The sequence below is a fragment of the Merops nubicus genome, unplaced genomic scaffold (genome assembly GCF_000691845.1).
Source record: "Merops nubicus isolate BGI_N331 unplaced genomic scaffold, ASM69184v1 scaffold25058, whole genome shotgun sequence".
Lineage (NCBI taxonomy): Eukaryota > Metazoa > Chordata > Aves > Coraciiformes > Meropidae > Merops > Merops nubicus.
This window is the reverse complement of record NW_008624022.1, coordinates 1-19,669: the sequence shown is the minus strand read 5'-3', so window position 1 is coordinate 19,669 and position 19,669 is coordinate 1. Positions and strand designations below refer to the sequence as shown.

Sequence of the window (19,669 nt, the reverse complement as noted above, 5' to 3'; positions counted from 1 at the left end):
CTTTCCCTTATGTCCTTCTTGTTTATGAGACTTGTTAGCAAAGGCAACACGTGCTGTTAACTGGAAACAGTCAGTGGGTTCTCCTTTGAGAGCTGGCAACAGAAGATAGGTCCAGCAAACAGAATTTAAAATGAAAAAAAGGGGCACTGAAGTGTTGTCTCCAAGCTTGAGCAATAGCCACAACAATGGCACCTTGCATCATTTCACAGCTCTTTGATCTCCTGAATTTAGAATTAAGCCTGTTGTTTTTCCAGTTATTTCTCTAATCAACTGCTAACAGCAGTAAGGGGAGTGCTAGGTGACTTTGGAGTTGATACCTCTGTAACTAAGGAATTTAATGCTGCTGGACACCTGCATTTCTTGTGGCACAGTTTACTGTTTGTTCAGGCCACCAGCTGCCCCAGGACCTTCTCCTGCATAGTGTGGTGCAGTGTTCACACAATCCACGTGCCCTACAACTTTGTGGCATCTTCGAAATGAGCATCCACATGTCCTCTTCAGGGATTCTCCTGAAAGCAGCTGGCCTGGTGTCTAATGGGAGGAACTGGTATGTTATAGCAGTGACATGACAGCATCCTGAAACGTGACAGAGAGCAAATAGGTGCTGTAGTGAGCTCTCAGGGCAAAATGCCATCAGAGGACCACATGTCCTCAGGAGTGTACTGACTGGACAAGTGGAGAGCTCGTCTGATCCAGGAGGAATTTGAAAACTTAACTTTTAACTGCAGAGTAACTTTTTAATGCCAGTGTTTTAAAAATGAAAGTATTCTCTGAGGAAGTGCTGTTTTGGTGGTGTTTGCATTCTGAAACTGGGGGATCACTTAAAGCTCCTCCAATAACAGGAGTTTTTCCCAAATAAGAAAGCCACACTGAGGAATGCTGAGATGTGATCCACAAGAAAGAGAGACTGGAACCACTTGGTAACAATTTTGAGTGGCTGCAGCAGGATGTTTAAGCTGATCAGTGCCAGAACTGCTGCTACACCCATGTCACCATTTCAGTATGCCAAGTAGCCCAGGCTGCAAATGCAGGTATTTATTGAAAGCATGGTGGAGCTGTGGCAGGAAGAGATTTTTATTGCTCAGGCTGATGTGCATAGTGAAGGGACTGGGACATGGGATTGCAGGGTGCATAGAAGGCCATTCTGGGCTAACAGGAGTGTACCCCTGTAGGTTATAAACCAAACTTGATATCATTTTTGCAGGACAGCAGCTGACCTCTCACAGTGCTGTAAGAATTTTCTTTGCTTGCCTCTCAGGGACCAGAAGCCCTTCCCTTGGGTCAGTCTTCCACACGCTGCTGGTTGTATTTACCTGTCCGTGTGCAGATTTGTCAGGAACTCCTCTCAATTTGCTTTGTTCTCTTTTGTTGTCCCTAGTGGCAGGGGAGGCCAAATACAAAGACATTTCCTGGTTTTCCCCCAATGGTGAGAAGCTGACGCCGAACCAGCAGCGCATCTCGGTGGTGCGAAACGATGACTTCTCCTCCAGCCTCACCATCTACAACGCCAACATTGATGATGCTGGCATCTACAAGTGTGTGGTCAGCAGTGCAGAGGAGGGGGACTCCGAGGCCACCGTCAACGTGAAAATTTTCCGTAAGAGAGCAGCTCTGAGGCTATTTTCTGGTCTACCTTGCACATGGATGAGGCAAGATTAAGGAGGCAAACATTTTTACCTTTCTAGGAAAGGTTATTTTCTAAAGGGGAAGAAGGGGGATGTTGAGAAGATGCTGCTTTCTCCTTTCTTAGCTTGGAGGGGTAAGTGGGAGCTAGGACCTTGGCCTGTCAGGGCATTACTGGCACATCTACTGTTTAAACTCTTCTGTGAGCCAGGAAAGCAAGAGGCAGAATGTGAAGATTCTAGCACATCATAATGTCTGGGAGGAGTAAGCAGAGAGAGCAGCTTTTGTGGATGATAGACATGCTATGTGATAAGACTAGCATTCAGTGAAAAGGATCACACATTCAGAAGTGTTATAATGTGCCATCAGCATGTTGTCCAGTAGAGCCATGATAGCAGCTCCTACCTTTCCTGTTGAATTCCCATTTTTCTCTTTGCAGTGTGGAGAAGCTGGTGAGATAAGCAGAGCTTTGATTTGTCCCACTGGTAGGCAGCACTGGAAGGCAGGGCTGGAAAGTGGGATTACTCTGTCACAGCACATTGTGGCAGGCACACTTTTATGTTTCTCTCAGGAACAAGATTTCTAGAGAACATGTCCTCTGAGGTTTCTTTGCTTTCCTCAGGCTTGAGTCAGGAGCACAGCTTGAGGTATGCTGAGAAAGCTGAAGTGACTTCTCCTTCTGTGTTTTCAGAAAAGCTGATGTTCAAGAATGCTCCCACTCCTCAGGAATTCAAGGAAGGGGATGATGCTGTGATTGTGTGTGATGTGGTCAGCTCACTGCCTCCTACCATCATCTGGAAGCACAAAGGCAGGGATGTTATCCTAAAAAAAGATGGTAAGGCATTGTCCATTCGGGGTCAAATGCCCATCTCCCATCAGGGCTCAAATCAGGCTTGTGAAAGGGGGTTCAGGAGAACAAAATGGTGGTAACCCCATGGGAGGAGTGAAGCAACTTGTACCTAATGCTGTATACTAGGGTGTGAATTGAGTTGTTCTGGGTGCTGTGGTTTGGGAATGGCAGGGCAATAATGTTGCTATAGAAATGGCCATTGGGAATAGGCCAAGGAATGCTAGAAAACATTTTTGTTTAAAAGAAATGCCATCAGACAGAAACATCTGCATATCGTGACACTCTCCATGCTCCCTAAGGAAAAGGGGCTAAGACCTCCTTGCAAGAACCTTTACTCTTTCTTTCAGAATGCTTCAGGCTGTCATGCCCAGAGGGGCATTTTACTGGCAGAGGGGACTTGAGAGCCCTGACTCCACTTGAGCATTCCACATCTGCTGGGTGCAGGCATAAGGGAACTGTAGCAAGACTCCAACTCTGCCACCCTTGGGCAAGAGGGGCAAGCTTCAGATTGCTTCTTGTCTGATACTAATGAAATATCTGTGTTTGTGTGTGTGTATTCATCTGTTTATCTCTCTGCGTGTACCTGGAGTATAAAGCACCAGAACAGTTTGCCTGCTGCCCACATCTCATTTCTGCTTGGCAATGTCAGATCCACTTAAACAGCAACTCCGTTAAATCATGGGAAAGGAGATTTTATTTCACTAAGCCTTGACTTAACCCAGAAGGGGCGAGTAGAGGAGAAGAACCTGTTATCTGCAGGGAGCTTTCCTCTGGATCTGTGAATGAACCTTCCTTTTGTCTTTTCTAGTTCGATTTATAGTCCTGTCCAACAACTACCTGCAGATCCGGGGCATCAAGAAGACAGATGAGGGGACGTACCGCTGCGAGGGCCGCATCTTGGCTCGCGGGGAGATCAACTTCAAAGACATTCAGGTCATCGTAAATGGTGAGCAGGTTAGAGTAAAGCAGGCTCACCTCAGGGCAGGGTATGCAGCACCTGCACTCCAGGCTGCTGGTGGAAATGGCACTTTAGATTCACACTCAGGATTTGCCATCAGCTCACTAAGCTTTGCTGTGTCAAATACAAACATCCACACGATTGACTGAGTGTTTGCCAGACCTTTGCAGGCAGCTGTCATGTCAGGAGGAACCTCACGTGTCTCGTGACTTAGAGTGAGGGACTGATCTTGTTTGGACTTTGAGGTGGTTGTGTACATAGTCCTGGTTTTCTGTGTGCCTCTCCACGCCTTGCCCTTCCTTCCCTGTGCTGCTTTGGAGAGCTCATGCATCAAACCTCTTGATTGAAACCTGCAAGTGATGGCATAAGGGCTTGAATTGCTAGTGACATCTGTGTGTATTGCAGAGATTTACAGTGAGCCTGCCAGGGCTCACTCTTGCTCACATCTTCTGTCCTTTCTAACTTGAATATGGATTCCTTCTCTTCTAGTACCTCCTTCTGTGCGTGCCAGGCAGAGCACTATGAATGCCACTGCCAACCTCAGCCAGTCTGTCACCTTAGCATGTGATGCTGATGGCTTTCCTGAGCCAACCATGACGTGGACAAAGTAAGATGCCGTGTGCAGTGTCCTGATTGTGTGTGAGCATGGGTGTTTTCACCAAGACCTGGAAAACCAGGTTGGAGAGAAAGCAGTGTTGAACTGGAATGAGATTAGTTTTTTGTCTCAGGAGAAAAAATGTCCTTGTAACAGAACTGTAGTTGGCTTCTGTTGTGGGTTAACCCTGTTAGGCAGCTAAGTGCCACACAGCCACTCACTGTATGCCCCTGCATGGGACAGGAAAGAAAATCGGAAGGTAAAATCCAAAAATTTGTTGATTGAGATACAGACAGTTTAATAGATAAAGAAAAAAGCTGTGCGTGCAAGTAAAGCAAAATAAGGAATACTTATACTGAAATACTTTCACTGGCAGGCAGGTGTTCAGCCAGGTCAGCTGTCCCAGCTTTGTCCTCTCCCAGCTTCTTGTGCATCCCCAGTGAACTTGCTGGCCACACAGCTGAGAAGCAGAAAATCCTTTGACACTGTGTGTATACTGCTCAGCAGCAGCTAAACCATCCTTGTCATGTGAATGCTGTTTGGGTAACAAACTCAAAACATAGTGCCATCATCTGTGAAGAAAATTAACTTTCTCCCAGCTGAAACCAGTACAGCTTCTTGGAAGAACAAGAATAACAGTAAAAAGAGCAATTTTTTCACTGTTTTCAGTGTCCTGTCACATCCTTTGTCAAGCTGCAAATAGAGATGAAGCTTCATGCTGACCAGAGCTGTCCCCTGCATCAGTTTATTATCATCTGTTGCACTGGTGGGGAAACTTAAGCAAAAGTGGATGCTGGAACTTGCATTTGTCATGCCAGGAGACCTGCATCTAGCGTATTTCCCTTTATTTCATCAGTTCTAAACCCCACTGTCAGGTAGACTTTGGAAGGTTATGAAGACAAGTTGTAACGTTGAAAAAGCTGATGACAACCAGGAGCACTGCCTTGATATGCAAGGACAGAAGCCACCTTCAGTGGTGTTTGTAGCTCTTGCATATAGACTATGGTGTGTGTCAGGAGGTGAAAGGTTCAGCTGCCAAGAGCCCTAAATCAGGAGGAATTAAGAATAGATCAAAATGCAAGCTTTGTAGCCTGTAGAGAAGGGAAGAGGCAGCAGTCCCTCAACCTGAGGAGTTTCAGTGTAGTAACACAGTTCTTGCAGTAGCAAGCCTAAACTCAATCGCCTTTGCTTGCTGCTTCTCCCCAACACAGCCAGTGTGCTTTGTGCCCTGCAGGGATGGAGAGACAATAGAAGAGGCTGATGATGAAGAGAAATACAGTTTTAACTATGATGGGTCTGAGCTCATCATCAAGAAGGTGGATAAGAGTGATGAAGCAGAATATATCTGCATCGCTGAGAACAAGGCTGGCGAGCAGGAGGCCACAATTCATCTCAAAGTCTTTGGTAAGCCTGCTCTCCCTGTGCCCTCTTTCCAGTTCAGTTGGCTATTGGTAGGTCACTAGTGCAAGCTGGAAGTAACCTGCTGATATCAGTTAGTACCTGATGTGGCTTACCTAGAGTTGTTTCTTTCCCAAGTAATGCTGTGCACCTCTGCCATCATGGCAGGCAAAATAGTTACAGTGTGTGTGTGAAACAGATGCCAGCATTGTTCCTTTGATAAAAGAAATTCCTCCCTGTGCAGAGGTGGTATGAAATACATGCTACTTGAAATAACTTCCAGGCCCAGAGGGCTGAATCCTAATCCAACCAAAGCTGCTAATAAAAAGGTTTTACCATTTCAGTGAGACTTGCAGTAACCTGGACAGGGAGGTGAACTCCAACTCATCGCTGTGTGAATTGACCTCAAGCTTGCAGGAATGTATCAGCAGCTTCCCTACCTGTCACAGATCTGGGAGTGTTGAGGAATATGGTTCACACTGTCCTTTCCCTCTGCAGCCACTTGACAAAGCTGCTTCTCAAAAGGCTTGTTTGGGGCAGAGAACATAGACAGCAAGATGGAAGATTTAGCCAACAATCCTGGAGACTGATCATTTGTATGCTGTTAAATGGGTTCTATTGCAGATACAACCTCTTCTAGTCCTCTCTTACAAGACTCAGCTGTAAGCATGTGTAGGAAAGATCTTCTAGTTCTCTAAGGAGGTATCCTCTTCTAAAAGGTCACTCTGCTCCCTTCCCCATAGGGCAGTTATCTTGTGCCAATTAAAAAGCCTTTTTTCCCCAGTGTTGCTTGTTTCAACCATTGCTGTTGACAGGCAAGCTTCATTCTGAGCACCAACTGAATGAAAGTTGCATTTTCTTCTCAGCAAAACCCAAAATCACCTATGTGGAGAATAAAACAGCTATGGAGCTAGAAGATCAGATCACGCTGACCTGTGAGGCATCTGGGGATCCAATCCCTTCCATCACCTGGAGAACTTCCACCCGGAACATCAGCAATGAAGAGAAGGTATAACTCTTCCCAAACCCCTGGTTTCAGTTGCTGGGGTCAGTGCAACTGGTATCTGCCTGTCTCTGCTGATCCAGAGTGCATGATAGCCACACACAGAGGCAGATGGAAATCATGGTGATTCACCTCTCTAGTGAGAAGTTGTGCAGTCTTGCAGACTCTCAGCTGAAGGGTCAGCTCCACAGCTGCAGTAATGCCATAGGTGTATTTTTATATAAAGAGCCAACTCAGTTTGTAGCAACTGAGGACAACTTTGTAATTCAATCTGATATCACTGGAGGGAATTAACTTGAAAAGCACGAGGCCCTGGACCCTTTTCAGAGGAGTTTCCAAGGGGACCTACAGTTGCAGGAAGCTTGCAGAAGGGTTTTTCCCTCCTGTTTCCAAGCTGAGAGGTGGGAATGAGCACCCTGATTCCACTGTTGTCCACGCTGTCATGATGATGATGATGTGATCTGGGAGGGTGGCAGGTGGAGAGGTGTGGGGTATTATCTCTCAGAGATGCAGTGGACCAAAATGAGCCTGTTAATTCCTTCTTGCCCTTCTCATACTCTATTCTAATACTGCATGTATCTGAAGCACAAAAGCTTGGCTGCCTTTGTGTTCACTTGTTTTGTTGATCATGTCAATACCATTTTGTTCTTAAAAGGCAAAAATAATTAGCAGTTTGTCTTTTGAAAGAGTGCTGGTTTTCGTGATTGGCCACAATTCCCCTTTACTAGACAAGATTAGGATGTGTTGTGTTACTGTAGATACTTCATAATAGTTGCAGTAGGTGATGAGAGGCATAGTTTAGAGCCAATGAAAGCCTAGACAAAGGTTGGAGTAAGGAGTTGTTTATTAATAATCTTCTAATAACAGGATACTTCAAGGCTCAGCTAAGTTGCATGTACCAGCAGTTCTCACTTGACACAAAGGCAGCAGTTGATAGATAATGAAAGTCTTAAAGCAACAGAGGTGTCCACTGTCAGTCATCCACACAGCTGCCACTCTGCACTGTGGCCTCCTAAATAAGCTTTTTTAATTGCTCCATGATGTCAGCTCTTCACCATGTTGTTAGTGTGTAACTTATTAATCAGGGGGACAAAGTTTTCCAGCCTTCATTCTTTCTGAGCATCTTTGATTTGAGGACTAGTGTAAATCTCTGCAATGTTTAGAGAGAGATTTCCATTGCCTTCAAAAACTGTTGGCTTGGGCTCTCACTACAGCATGACTGGGGGACTTGTTTTGACAGGAGAAGGTTATTCATGGTCTTGTCTCTGTGGGAGAGCAGTGGGAGGAGCTAAGTGCTGTAGTGCATACAGCTCTAGAGTTTGGATCACAGCCAAGGAAAAGAGCTTTGACAGGGAGAAGAATATAAGAACTGAAAATAACACTAACTCAAGTAGAAGTCAGTAGGAGGGCCTGTTTGCAGAGTCCCATCTGTCCAGTGCAATTAAACTAACAAGATCTCAGTGGCAAAACTGCTAACCATTTTTGAGACTCATGTATCCTGCTTGATGCTAAGTTGGTGATCAGTATTAAGGGAAATATTAATACTCTGATAGTTTCTTATTTAGATGGGGGGAATACCAAAGGTTTGAGGTACTGCTACTGTATGTCTCATGTACTCGTTCAAACCTTCAGGGCACAGACTATTTTTTATTTGTTCATTAGATACAATGCAGTTTGTAGGCAGGATTTTTTTGTGTTTTGGTTTGGTTTGATTTGACTTTTTCTCCATTCTCACATGGTGTAAATTGAGGTGAACGGTATAGATGTCTAGAAAATCTTCAGGTCAAAATAGTTCTGATAAATATTCTATTACATGTACAACCAAGTGCAAATATTCACTTTACTCTTACTGTCTGTAGGACAGCACAGGGAAGTGGATGACCTTTGATGTGAGACATGCAATACTATTTTTAAAATTATCAAGCCCTACTTTTGAATATGCTTTAGGTGCTCAGATGCATCTGTCTTGCTACATGTTGTTTACTTTTGTAATTATACTTCAGATTTTTAAAGGTCTAGAGGTCCCTTAACTCCCATAAGCATTGGTACTTCAGTAAAACCTACCCAAACCCCCAAACAAACCCTCTCTGGCTTAGAGGTTTTTTTCCCCTCTCAGTCTTTGTCCAAGAGCAGTGGCAGTCTGACATGTGGACAAGGGGCAGGAGGTGCTATAGCCCAAACACCGAGGCTGACAGTGTCATAGCTATTTCAGCATTCCCCTGCCTCCCCTAGAGACCTCTTGGTATCCTGGCATGCAGAGCAAAAGCTTCTCCTCTCTGTGGCTGTGCCTACCTGATGTGGCACTACTTTGACAAACAGTATTTTGCTTTGAGGATGGTGTGCAGAGCTAAGCAGTTAGGACTGCTATAGCAAAATCAGGTGATTAGCAACTGCTCACCAACACAGATGAGCAGAGCAAACTTCCAGATACAGGCATGGTGGAAGCTTCCTCTTGCTCTTAAGCTGGCAGCTTGCATTCTTCTGCCCTGCAGAGTGTGCAAATCAAATACGTGCTTTGCTTTGGCTGTGAGTGTAGGAACATGCTACTTAGGAGAACATTTTGGCCTGTCAGTCTAAGATTCAGGTCTATCACTACTGCAGAACACAGCAAGAACTAAACGGCCTAGAGGGTCATCAGCATGATGGTTTCAAATGCTTTGGCTTTATCTTTCCTCGAGTGTTTATTGCTGTGTCATTTTAGGGAGGAGGAATGCCTCCTCTTTGAATGATACCAGATGAAAAGCTGACCAAGCCACTGTGCCATATTCCTTCTCACTCTCAATATAATTTGTGTCCTTGTAAAAGAAGACATTTCTTTTATTGCTCTAGCAGAATGCTAACTGTGATTCAGTAAATCTGTTGTGCATTGGTGTATACAAGTTTTTCAGTTTCAGGGCAGACATGAGTGTGCTTCCTGTCAGATTTTTGGATCAGGCAATCACTAATTGCTCTTAAACACACGTTCATGAAACAGTTGTGGAGACAGTCCCAGGTTTCTCACCCAGCAGGATAGCTCAGTGTGTGAGGAGTGGGAGGGGTAACCAGTGGTGCTTTTATACAGGCCTTTTATCATCTTGCCAGAGCTGGCAGTAGGTATATCTGTGATGTAGGACCTCACTCAGTACTGCTGTCTGGCACTCCCATGCTAGCTGTCAGGGCCTGCAGCATGTTACCTTATTCTCTACAGCAAATCAAAAATCAAGTGCACGTTTTGCTGTGTGAAATAGCCAAATATTCTGATGATGTGAATGAGCATTGTTGCAGTACCTTCAGCAAAGTGCTTCTAGATGTGATGCAGCAGATCTAACATTTCAAATTATAACCCAAGTTTAATTTCCTGATACTGTTTTTTAAGTGGACAGTATTATCTTGAATACAATCCACTGTCTAAAATTTGTGTTGTGCTTTGTATGTCATGAGATGTACATGGGAATACCATTGGATTTACCAGGGAGTAAACTACATTGGCAGTTCCTAGGAACTCCCTTATAACTGAAGGTGCTCCCATTTAACAGCTTGCTTCCAAAGGTATGGGGAGTCACTAGCGTGCAGGAGGCTCTTGGTTCCCCTCCATCCCCTGTATGCTGCTGAGTGGAGCTTACCTATCTTTTTGTCTTGGCGAGGGAGCATTACTATGAAGTGCTCCAGGATGGGGAATGTGGTTCTGGCTTTTTTCCCCACACCAACAAGGGCTGTTACAAAGAAACAACAAACTACAGGAGTGTGGGAACAGGCTTTGTTTCTTCTTTCATCTTCCTTTAGGTTGGCAGATACTGAACATCAAAGGATAAAAAGATGTCTCTTTTTTTTTCTCCCATTTTTTTTTTTTCTAAAATTCCTCTGTTCTGACAGCATAGGGAGTCAGGGAATAGGATTGAAAGGAGACTTGCATAGGCATAAGCAAGGCAGTTCCTTAACTACCTTGGCTTGCTCATGTATAGAGAATAACTGGTACATCAAAAAATGATTATGCTGAACTATTATGGTTGCCTGTTTAGCTTTCAAGGAACTTGTGCACAGCAGGATATATAGACACAGAAATGATCAGATGATGGGAGTGTCTTAGCCCATGCAGGTGTTGGTAAGCTGCTCTTCAGGTGGCTTCACCTCAGGCCTCTAGTTACAAGCAAATACCTTGCTTTTATCAAAGACATTCTAAAAGGAGGCTGTCTGTACCATATGTTAGTACTTAACTCCCACAGTGTTCACTGGAAGCACTGTGGAAGCAATACTATGGTTTTTATTCCCATTTCCTAAGCTTTCATCTCCATTTCTGTAATGTTTCTCTTGTGTATGGTGTTGTACCCACACGTCAGCAGTGCTTGTGCCTCATGTTCAATAGTGCTGTTGTGGCTGTGATATTAGCAGGTCATTTTTGACTCCTGAACTGGAATGGATCAAGTTGCAATTGAAATACAGGACACAATAAAAATATTCAAAGGATAAATTATAGGGGGAAACTGGAAGCCAGCAACTTTGGTCTTTGTGAGGCACAGTGAGTGCAGTCCATGCAGTTGGTGGCTTTCTCTGAACGGGGAGTGTGTGCTTGTTTGTAAGGTCTGTGCATGTGCCACTGATGCCTGTTGTTCACTTGTCCCAAGCTTGGTAAAGTTTGGGTGCACACATCCCTGAGCATAATGAGCTGAACGTTATCAACTGGAGGTAGGAGGTTCTGCCCTGCTGTCTCCTGTCCAGGGGTGGGTCGTGCTGTTTCAGTGCTCTGCAGCTCAAGGTCTCCTGGCACAGTGTGCATGTCAAACCCTGTACAGATGCATGCCCAGGTTAGCCATGGAGTGTTGATGTTACTCAGTGTGTGCGGGTGGCTAACGAGCCAGCATCAGAAGAACAGCTCCTAACAAGCTTTGCAGTTTAGTGACCTGGGTCATCAGAATCCCTTCCCCTGTATGCTGGGAACAGCTTTCTGGAAAGGGTGAGATGTGACAAAGGGAATAGTTAGTATGTAAAAACAGAAGCAGCCTTTAGGTACCATAAGTCTTTGTTTAATCATTTTAAGACTAGTTTTATAGGATAGTAAATTTTGAATGCAAATCTAAATTGAGATTATGTTGGGAAGTGGAAATTGTCATCATCCCACACACATTGGATATACAACTTGGAGCTTGCATGTGCACAGAACGCAATGTGGTGCATACACTATGATACTTAAAAGCAATCTTTGATAAACTTTTATTGCTTTTTTTTTTTTCTGTTGTTGTGTTCTATATCTGTTCTCTCCAGGCTTCGTGGACCCGGCCCGAGAAACAAGAGGTATAAGATTACCAGACCTTTAGCAAACTTAGTTTTTTGGTTTTGGTTTTTTTTTAAGCATTACAGATTAACAAATCTCTAGTCCAGTAACCACGCCAACTAAACCAGCATTAATAATATGAACAAATTAAATATCAATACATAAAAGGAACAGCTTATAGAGTTAGAAGTTGCTTGGCATGTAGTAATGCATTTTTGGATGAGCAAACTAGCTGAGTTGGGAGTCAGGAATTCTGGTTGTCACTTAAAAAAACAAAATTAAAAATAAAAGCAAATGTAAAATCTGACAAATACTTCTCTCACCATTTTTTTTTTTTTTCTGTGCTGCTAGCATGAGTTGTATCTCTCTTCTAGAGTTCTAAGAATTAGCAACAGTGTGTACTCTGGGAAAGTGTTTTTTTTTCTGAAGATAGCCTCTTGCACTCCAGCCAACTCATCTGTTTGCTCATGGTACTCCTTTAAGTTTGACTTTCTCTTAAAGGACAACTGCATCATGTTCCATTTTGAAATCAATGCAGATAAATCTTTCACAAGTTCTATTTCTTCAGAAAATGCTCCAAATTGCTAGATTATTATTTATCTTTGATTTGCAGGGGTCAGTGGGGAGGTGTGGGATGACTCAGGAACTCAGTTTGGTGCAAATGTGTTTTGTTGTGGTTTTATTTTACATTCAGTGCTGTATTTTAAAAATAATACTAACTTACCTTTACACTCACCTGATTTGTAGCATTTTTGCTTCAAAATGGCCCAGAAAGTATGTTTCCAAGGAAGGACTAGGGGTCAGATAGAGAATAAAATTAGTGATCAGAACTGGGTGAGTCGTATTTGTATTTTTAGGAGGACCTTTTTGGAGACTCTGGGTATCCAGAATGAATTCCTGTCTATTTGAAAGCAGTCTTAAACCACAGAGACTGGTATGGTGTAAACAAGGTGAACCTCTTAACTGGAGAACCATCTGCCTTTGTTTCCTGTGGGGCTGAGAATGTACTGCCCATTCTTACTTCAGAATAATCTGTTGGAAGAGCTGAATTGTGGCAACCAAAGGCCAGATGTTTAGAGCAGTTTGCTTTGAAGAATTGGAATTTGAGTAGTTGTATCTCTTCAGGCCCTGTGTTAATTCTTGTTATAGTTGTCTCCATCTTGCCTCCTTCCTGCCCCCCCTGCTCAGTGTTTTCACTATTCTGTCTCAAGCTTTTTACTAATATGAGCACTAATACCATAAAGTTTGCTGTCTTTCAATTTCTTACTGAGTTCTTGTCTTAAAATATCTGTGGGGTTCTGTGAGCATGTTGTTGAAGCTTATTGTAGCAGCTTGTGTAGACATATCTTTCAAACAGCCAGCATGGGGTCTTTCAGCAGTGTATTCCAGCAGCAGGGAGTTTGAGTCTCAGGAGGCTGTGTGAATACTTGGCATTAAATGTTTCACTCTTACTAACACATTAGCTAGTTTAAAGTAAGGAAGCCTCTATGAGGTTCCATCATAGCAGCATGTATGGCAGTTAAATCTTGCTTCCCTTGCTTTGGAGGTGCTATTGCAGTTGACTGCTTCCTCTAAACCATCATCAGCTTGGCTTACTAGGCACAGTCCATGTCTCAGTTCACCATTCTGGTCCTGCATGTAGTGGAGAATTGTTGAAAATTGAAAGTCATATTGGCAGCATATGCTAATGTAAAAAAAAAAGAAAAAAACCAAAACCCCCACTCCCCAACAACAACAACAAAAAAAAAACCCAACCCAACAACAAGAACAAAAAAAACACACACAAAAAAAAATCACCAAAAAACTATCACCAACAGATGCTAAACAACAACAACAACAAAAAAAAAACAACCCAACAACAAGAACAAAAAAACCACACACACAAAAAAAATCACCAAAAAACTATCACCAACAGATGCTAAAAAACTCAGTTGCAAACAAAATTACACCTCAGTTGCACCACAAACTGGTGATGCCTTTCTTGCAACTGGGAGTTAGTGCAACTCCACAAATATTAAGAGCTGTGTATAAGTTCTCAGTGCAGTGCAGGCACAGAGCCAGGAGAGACTGCTTGTCTTTCTTCACTGGAGTTTGTAGCCATGGTCAGGATTTCTGGGTGCAGTGTCGTAATGTTGTCCACTATGTGGAAAGCAGGTGAGGAGAAGATACAGCTGTGTGAAGTTAAGTCATGGATGTGAAAGGACTGAAAAATTCAGCATGCAGATGGAAGGGAGGGTAGATGCATTTCCTGCTTGTCTCTCCTCTTACCCCTTGGCACTACAGTACTGAAGTGCACACCAGCTCTGTACACAGTGCCTACATGCCACATGGCATTGTCAGAATTTGGAGAGAAACACCTTCTCAGGACAAGTTGTAACCAGCGACAGGGTGATACAGGAACCCTCATACCCTTTGCTGTAGACCAGCAGTTGCTGTGGTGTGAGTTGCTGCCTGTGTCCCTTAGGTTGTCTTCCTGTTACTATGAAGCATTTTGGTGTCCAAAATCCTTAAAATCAAAGAGACGAGGTGAAGGGATGGCAAGTGTCCACAGTGGCCTCACAAGTTGCTACCTATCCTACATCTCTAACAGCCAGGAATTGTTAGCACCTGATGGTCTCAAATATGAAGAAAACTAACGTGCTTTCTTGGGTAGACATTTTTCTCTTCCCTGGAGTGTTTTTCCTGATCTTTTTTTTTCTTGTGCCTTTTCATTAAGAAGCAGAGCTTCATCCTGACTTTGTTGCATCACTTGTAAAGATGTTATTTTCCCATGACTGCCTAGTGCTCTCTTGTTTGCATTAGATCTTGACCAAGTGGGGAAAAGGCAAATGACAACAGATGTGAAATTACCTTTGCTGTAATGACCACGTGCTGGTGTTTTGCCATGTTTATACCCATGCCTGTTAATGGGGTCATAGAGACAAGTATTTAGAATATTCACCCACCTCAGAGTTAGAAGAGGCTGGGAGCCTCTGCAGATCTGGACTCTTGACATTTATGGATCCTACTGCAGTAGTTTCAGAATTGAGCTGGGTTTTGGCAGCCAATCAGAAGTAGGACAAAAGGATAGCAATATAGCCAGCCAGTGAAGAAAGAGAGAAGCAGAATTTGATGTGTGAGATAACACAGTGAACTAATGTCACATTAAAGGATTCTTCCCTGGTTCCAGGAAATGCTCACAACACCACGTGTACGTGAAATAAAGAACTGTTCCAGCAGCACAAGGGACTGAGCACAGGAGTAGCAGTTTAGTTTGTAACTTGTGGCATCAGTTAAGGATTGCAGTAGATGTGCTTGCAGGGTAGAAGAGAGACGAAAAATACATGTAATTGGGTTCATGCCATCAAAGGATACTAGCTTGATGCATATTGAAATTTGACTAGTTCAAATGAAATAATATTCAGAACTAACAGTTACCTGTAGAAAGCTTGTCAGTCTCAGAGACTGAGACCTCTAGCTGAAATAAAAGAGCCCTCAGGCCCAGCGGAGGAGAGCACTTCAGGTACTGGAGATGCACTTGGTGCTACAGCCCAGTGCATTTGGCTGTTTAATATCCTCATGGGTTTCATTGATAATCTCAGTACTTGTCCTGCATCTCCCAAGAAAATTAATGTGCTTGGAGCATTGCTTTCATTAAGCATGGCAGGCTACCAGCAGCAGGCACAGCCATGAAGGTACCTAATTATTCCCTTGTGCTTGTGCCACTTGGGAAACTAGATAAGAGAGGTGGTGTTCTAAAGCTTCCAAGGAAAGCACCAGGATGGAGGGAGGAGTCCATTGCATTATGCAGCTCATGTGAGAGAGCACTCGGGCTTCTGTCACAAATTGAGAGTTAAAAAAAAAAAGGTTATGTGGGATGGGGTCTCTGGGTGGCTGCAGTTCCCTTGAGCAGATGATAGCTTGGATTCTGCATTTCACAAGGAATCTTCTTGTTGCTTTTGGAAGGTGCTTCTCGTGAGGCAGACTTGCACCATAGACTTGAACCTCTAACTCTCTTTTCCTTTCCTGCCAGACCCTGGACGGGCGCATCATAGTGCGTAGCCATGCCCGCGTGTCGTCCCTGACCCTCAAAGAGATTCAGTACACAGATGCTGGAGAATACGTGTGCACAGCCAGCAACACCATCGGGCAGGACTCCCAAGCCATGTACCTTGAAGTGCAGTGTAAGAAGTAGAGGACGGGGTGGGGAGAGTGTTCACGTGTTTATAAGGGGGGCTGTTTGATTTCCTTTTCTTGTGATGAGACTGAGACACCTACAGCTATGGCAATGTGTGGTGTTTAGATAGAGGGCATGGGTAGGAACAGCCTGGAATAGTTTTGTTGGAGGCATGTTGCTGTGTTCATATGTGTAAATGTTTGGTCTAGCTGTCTCCAGCTGGGATACTGTTTGCACCTCGGGAAGATGATGAGCCGTGAATTTGCCACAGACCCATCTGTTGGGTGCATCAGAGTTCTTCAGGAGAAATTCCTCATATGCACTTCCATAGATACACAGCATGCTGTCTGCTCCTCTTCCCACACTGCATTAGGAGCAGCCTTTGGGACCGAGTAGGCTTCCTCCTCCATGTCCTTCAGAAAAAGACACCACCCATCCTCCCAGATGAGAAGACAACTTATATTTCCTATGTTAGGTTCCCATTCCCACATTGAATTGGACTCAAGCCATTGGATCCTTAAAGTGAGGCTAACTGCTCTACTCTAGATTTTCTGACTCAAATTGCCTTCACAAATGTGTCTGTCTTTCAGATGCTCCCAAGCTTCAGGGCCCTGTGGCTGTCTATACCTGGGAAGGGAATCAAGTGAACATCACCTGTGAGGTATTTGCTTACCCCAGTGCTGTCATCTCCTGGTTCCGGGATGGACAGCTGCTTCCCAGCTCCAACTACAGCAACATCAAGATCTACAACACTCCGTCAGCAAGCTACCTGGAGGTGAGGAGAAGCAAGGAGGGGAGAAGGCATATGAGGTCAGGGAGGGTCAGTGCTACCAACTAATTTATGTTCCTGATGTTGAAGGAGTCAAGTTTTTTTTTCGTCAGGGCACCCTGCTAGATAAGAAATTGTGTGGTGTTTCTGGCACATAATACGAAGAAAATTAGGGACTGGAAGACACCACCCCATGCTTGCCTCTGACTTTCTGCCTGCTACAGTTCTGCCCCCTGTGGACAGCCCTCAGGATGTGAGTGTGTGTACTTCATTGTGGCTTCTCTCCCCAGCAAAACACAGAGTGCATTGACAGGGTGAAAAGGGTTTTCTGACCCAAGCATGAGCCTTCATTCCTTCCACAGGTGACACCAGACTCTGAAAATGACTTTGGGAACTATAACTGCACTGCTGTGAACCGCATTGGCCAAGAGTCCTCCGAGTTCATTCTTGTGCAGGCAGGTGAGCACCTCGGGCAGGGAGGTCAGGAAATGTGTGTGCAGTCCTTGAGCTGAGGTGACAGGGTGACTGTTCCTTTCTAGTTTCTGTTGATGGGTGTGCAGGAGAGCCCGCTTCTGTCAGAGACTGTTCCTAGATTTTTGCATTCAGACGGGCTGTGGATAACAAGATCCTCTGTCTCTGTTTCTGTGTTTCTGAAGGGTCTCGTTCTTTTTTGCGCTTCCAGCACTGGGCAGATGTGGGTGCATGTGCTTCTCAAATCAGCAGACTAGCCCCAATGGCACAGGTAGTGAAGATAGATACCTCTGAGCACTGTGTACCAACAAAGGCCCAGTGTCTGACTGCATGACAGACTGGAAGGGCCTCTGTGTCCTCTTTGGGCTCCCATAGAGACATATTTAGGAATGGTCAAGTTATGTACTAGAGCACACTATGGAAGACACTAATGGGATAGAATAGTGTCCAAGATGCTCTTCCTGTGGTTGACCCCTTTTGGAGAAGGTCCTGTGAGTAGGTAGACTTTTAGAGGAGAGATGAGATGGAGGCCTTAGCACTGTCTAATTAGGATTCTGAAAAGCCCTCCTTATGGTCTTCCTCCTGAAGGGACTGTGGGGCTCACCCATCTCCTCTCCATTGCTGAAGCCGTGGCAGAGGTGTGTTTGGCATTGCCAGCTGCCTGTTCCCTTTGCACTGGAGCTTGTCTGCTGCTGTCTTGTGGTCACTGGTTGTTCTCCCTTCGTCCCCCAGATACTCCGTCCTCTCCTTCCATTGACAGAGTGGAGCCCTACTCCAGTACTGCCCAGGTGGAGTTCGACGAGCCCGAAGCCACGGGCGGGGTGCCCATCCTCAAGTACAAAGCAGAGTGGAGGGCACTAGGGGAGGGAGAGTGGCATTCCAGGCTGTATGATGCAAAAGAAGGTAGGATGGTAAAACAGATTGTTACCTCCCCCACCTACATTTAAAAGACTTTCTTTCCTTCAGGGGAAAGTCAGAGTGGAGGTTTCCATGGTTCTGCAATTTCAACTCCGATGTTAAGGCTCAGACAAGTTCTTAAACGTTTGCTTTGGTTCAGGTGACACCTTGAATTTCTAGCTGGAAATGAGGGCCCTGCTGTGTGACAGCTACACGTGTGTGACAAGGCACCAGTTTTCTCCAGCTGCAGAGTGTGGATAGCAGCACCTTGCTCCTCTCCGTGTTCCTTCCTCGTTCACACTATTCTGTATGAGTAAGGTGAAGAACCCTGTGCCTGGTATCAAATGAGGTGCCACTTGCTGACTGGGGACTGACTGTGTGCTTCCTATGGAAAGCTTTTCAAGCCGTGTCTGTCAGCCCATTTAGTTCCCCCTGAAACATAAACCCTCCTATGCCAGAAGCAAGTCTAACTCCTATTACACTCTGTCTTCTTACACACTGCTTAAAATGTATCCTTAAGTCCAGCAAACCAAAGGAATTTTGACACGGGAGAATTGTGAACAGGAGAGTGCTATTTTGGAGTTGAATCTTCCACTGTCAGTCCTGGCTGGAACTGAAATTCTTTTAGGTCCCTACTAGAGTCATGTAATCTTAGGCAGAGTCAAGTTAATTATTCTCATTTCTCCCTTTGTGTCTGTGCAGCAAAAATAGACCTTGTTTTTTACTTTGTATCTTGATAATTCCATATCAGGTTCTTTCTATCTCTTTACGTTGTGTTTGACCTCCTTATGTATTGTTAAAGGAGAGAGATGGGCTACTGTCCTGCCCAGGGCTTTGCTTTTAGTTGGATCATGCAGCCCAACAGATGAGCAGTTCTAGGTGGTATATCTGCTACAATCAGAGCCCCACACAACAGTGGTCTTGTAGAGCATTACTTAGGGAGCTCCTTGGCACAGACAAAGGGCTGATGCCCTCTGGTGTATACCACGAGCTCCACTACATCCCCTTCAGAGAGGCTGTGCCAATACACCTCTCTAGTGAGCTGGCTTGATGCAGAGGTGATAGCTCTGACCTCCCTCTTTGTCTGCACTCTGCATGTGGGGCTGGGCCCAGGAGAGGGCTCTGTTACAGGGTGAGTGTGGCAAAAGTCACCGATGGAAACATGGTGTTTCTTGTTGACTTAAAGCCTGAGCCTTTCTTTGCTTTTCCTCCTTTGTTTCTGCAACAGCAAACGTGGAGGGCTTGATCACTATCACTGGCCTGAAACCTGAAACAACCTACTCTGTGAGACTCTCTGCTGTCAATGGCAAGGGTGTGGGTGAGATCAGCCTACCCTCCGACTTCAAGACACAACCAGTTCGTAAGTAAAATTGAGACCTCCCTCTGATTCTCTGGTTCTCTTTCCTTGCATCTTTCCAGGGAATCCTTGCCATGCATGGATGACACCTTCTCTTGCAGACCTTGCTGCACCCTGTTTTTTGTTGTGCTTTTGGATTGTAGTGAATTTCATTACTAATTAACAGTATTCTTTGAAGGTAGGAGGCAGAGAAAGTATTTTATTTACACCAGTTTGTGCTCTGGGTTACTAGTATAAACCTGGTATTGTCAAAGAGAAGGGGCTATGCAATAGAGTGTTGATAAGGCAAAGCAGCAAGTTGAGAAGGCAGAATGTCATGTCATTGTCACAAGGCAGGGTTTTTT

General features: G+C 44.6%; 1 protein-coding gene across 1 annotated transcript in view; it reads left to right on the top strand.

Annotated features, from left to right (window-relative positions):
* Nucleotides 1-19,328, top strand: part of NCAM1 (neural cell adhesion molecule 1) — a gene marked incomplete at both ends in the record, with an annotated part of 19,536 nt that extends 208 nt beyond the window's left edge. Inside the window, 12 exons of the mRNA XM_008945284.1 lie at nucleotides 1,379-1,597; nucleotides 2,315-2,458; nucleotides 3,282-3,419; nucleotides 3,921-4,038; nucleotides 5,261-5,430; nucleotides 6,291-6,433; nucleotides 11,666-11,695; nucleotides 15,688-15,838; nucleotides 16,422-16,606; nucleotides 16,963-17,059; nucleotides 17,804-17,974; nucleotides 19,197-19,328. Coding sequence (XP_008943532.1) covers nucleotides 1,379-1,597; nucleotides 2,315-2,458; nucleotides 3,282-3,419; nucleotides 3,921-4,038; nucleotides 5,261-5,430; nucleotides 6,291-6,433; nucleotides 11,666-11,695; nucleotides 15,688-15,838; nucleotides 16,422-16,606; nucleotides 16,963-17,059; nucleotides 17,804-17,974; nucleotides 19,197-19,328 — 1,698 coding nt within the window. The remainder of the gene's footprint in view (nucleotides 1-1,378; nucleotides 1,598-2,314; nucleotides 2,459-3,281; nucleotides 3,420-3,920; nucleotides 4,039-5,260; nucleotides 5,431-6,290; nucleotides 6,434-11,665; nucleotides 11,696-15,687; nucleotides 15,839-16,421; nucleotides 16,607-16,962; nucleotides 17,060-17,803; nucleotides 17,975-19,196) is intronic.
* Nucleotides 19,329-19,669: the final 341 nt, after the last annotated feature.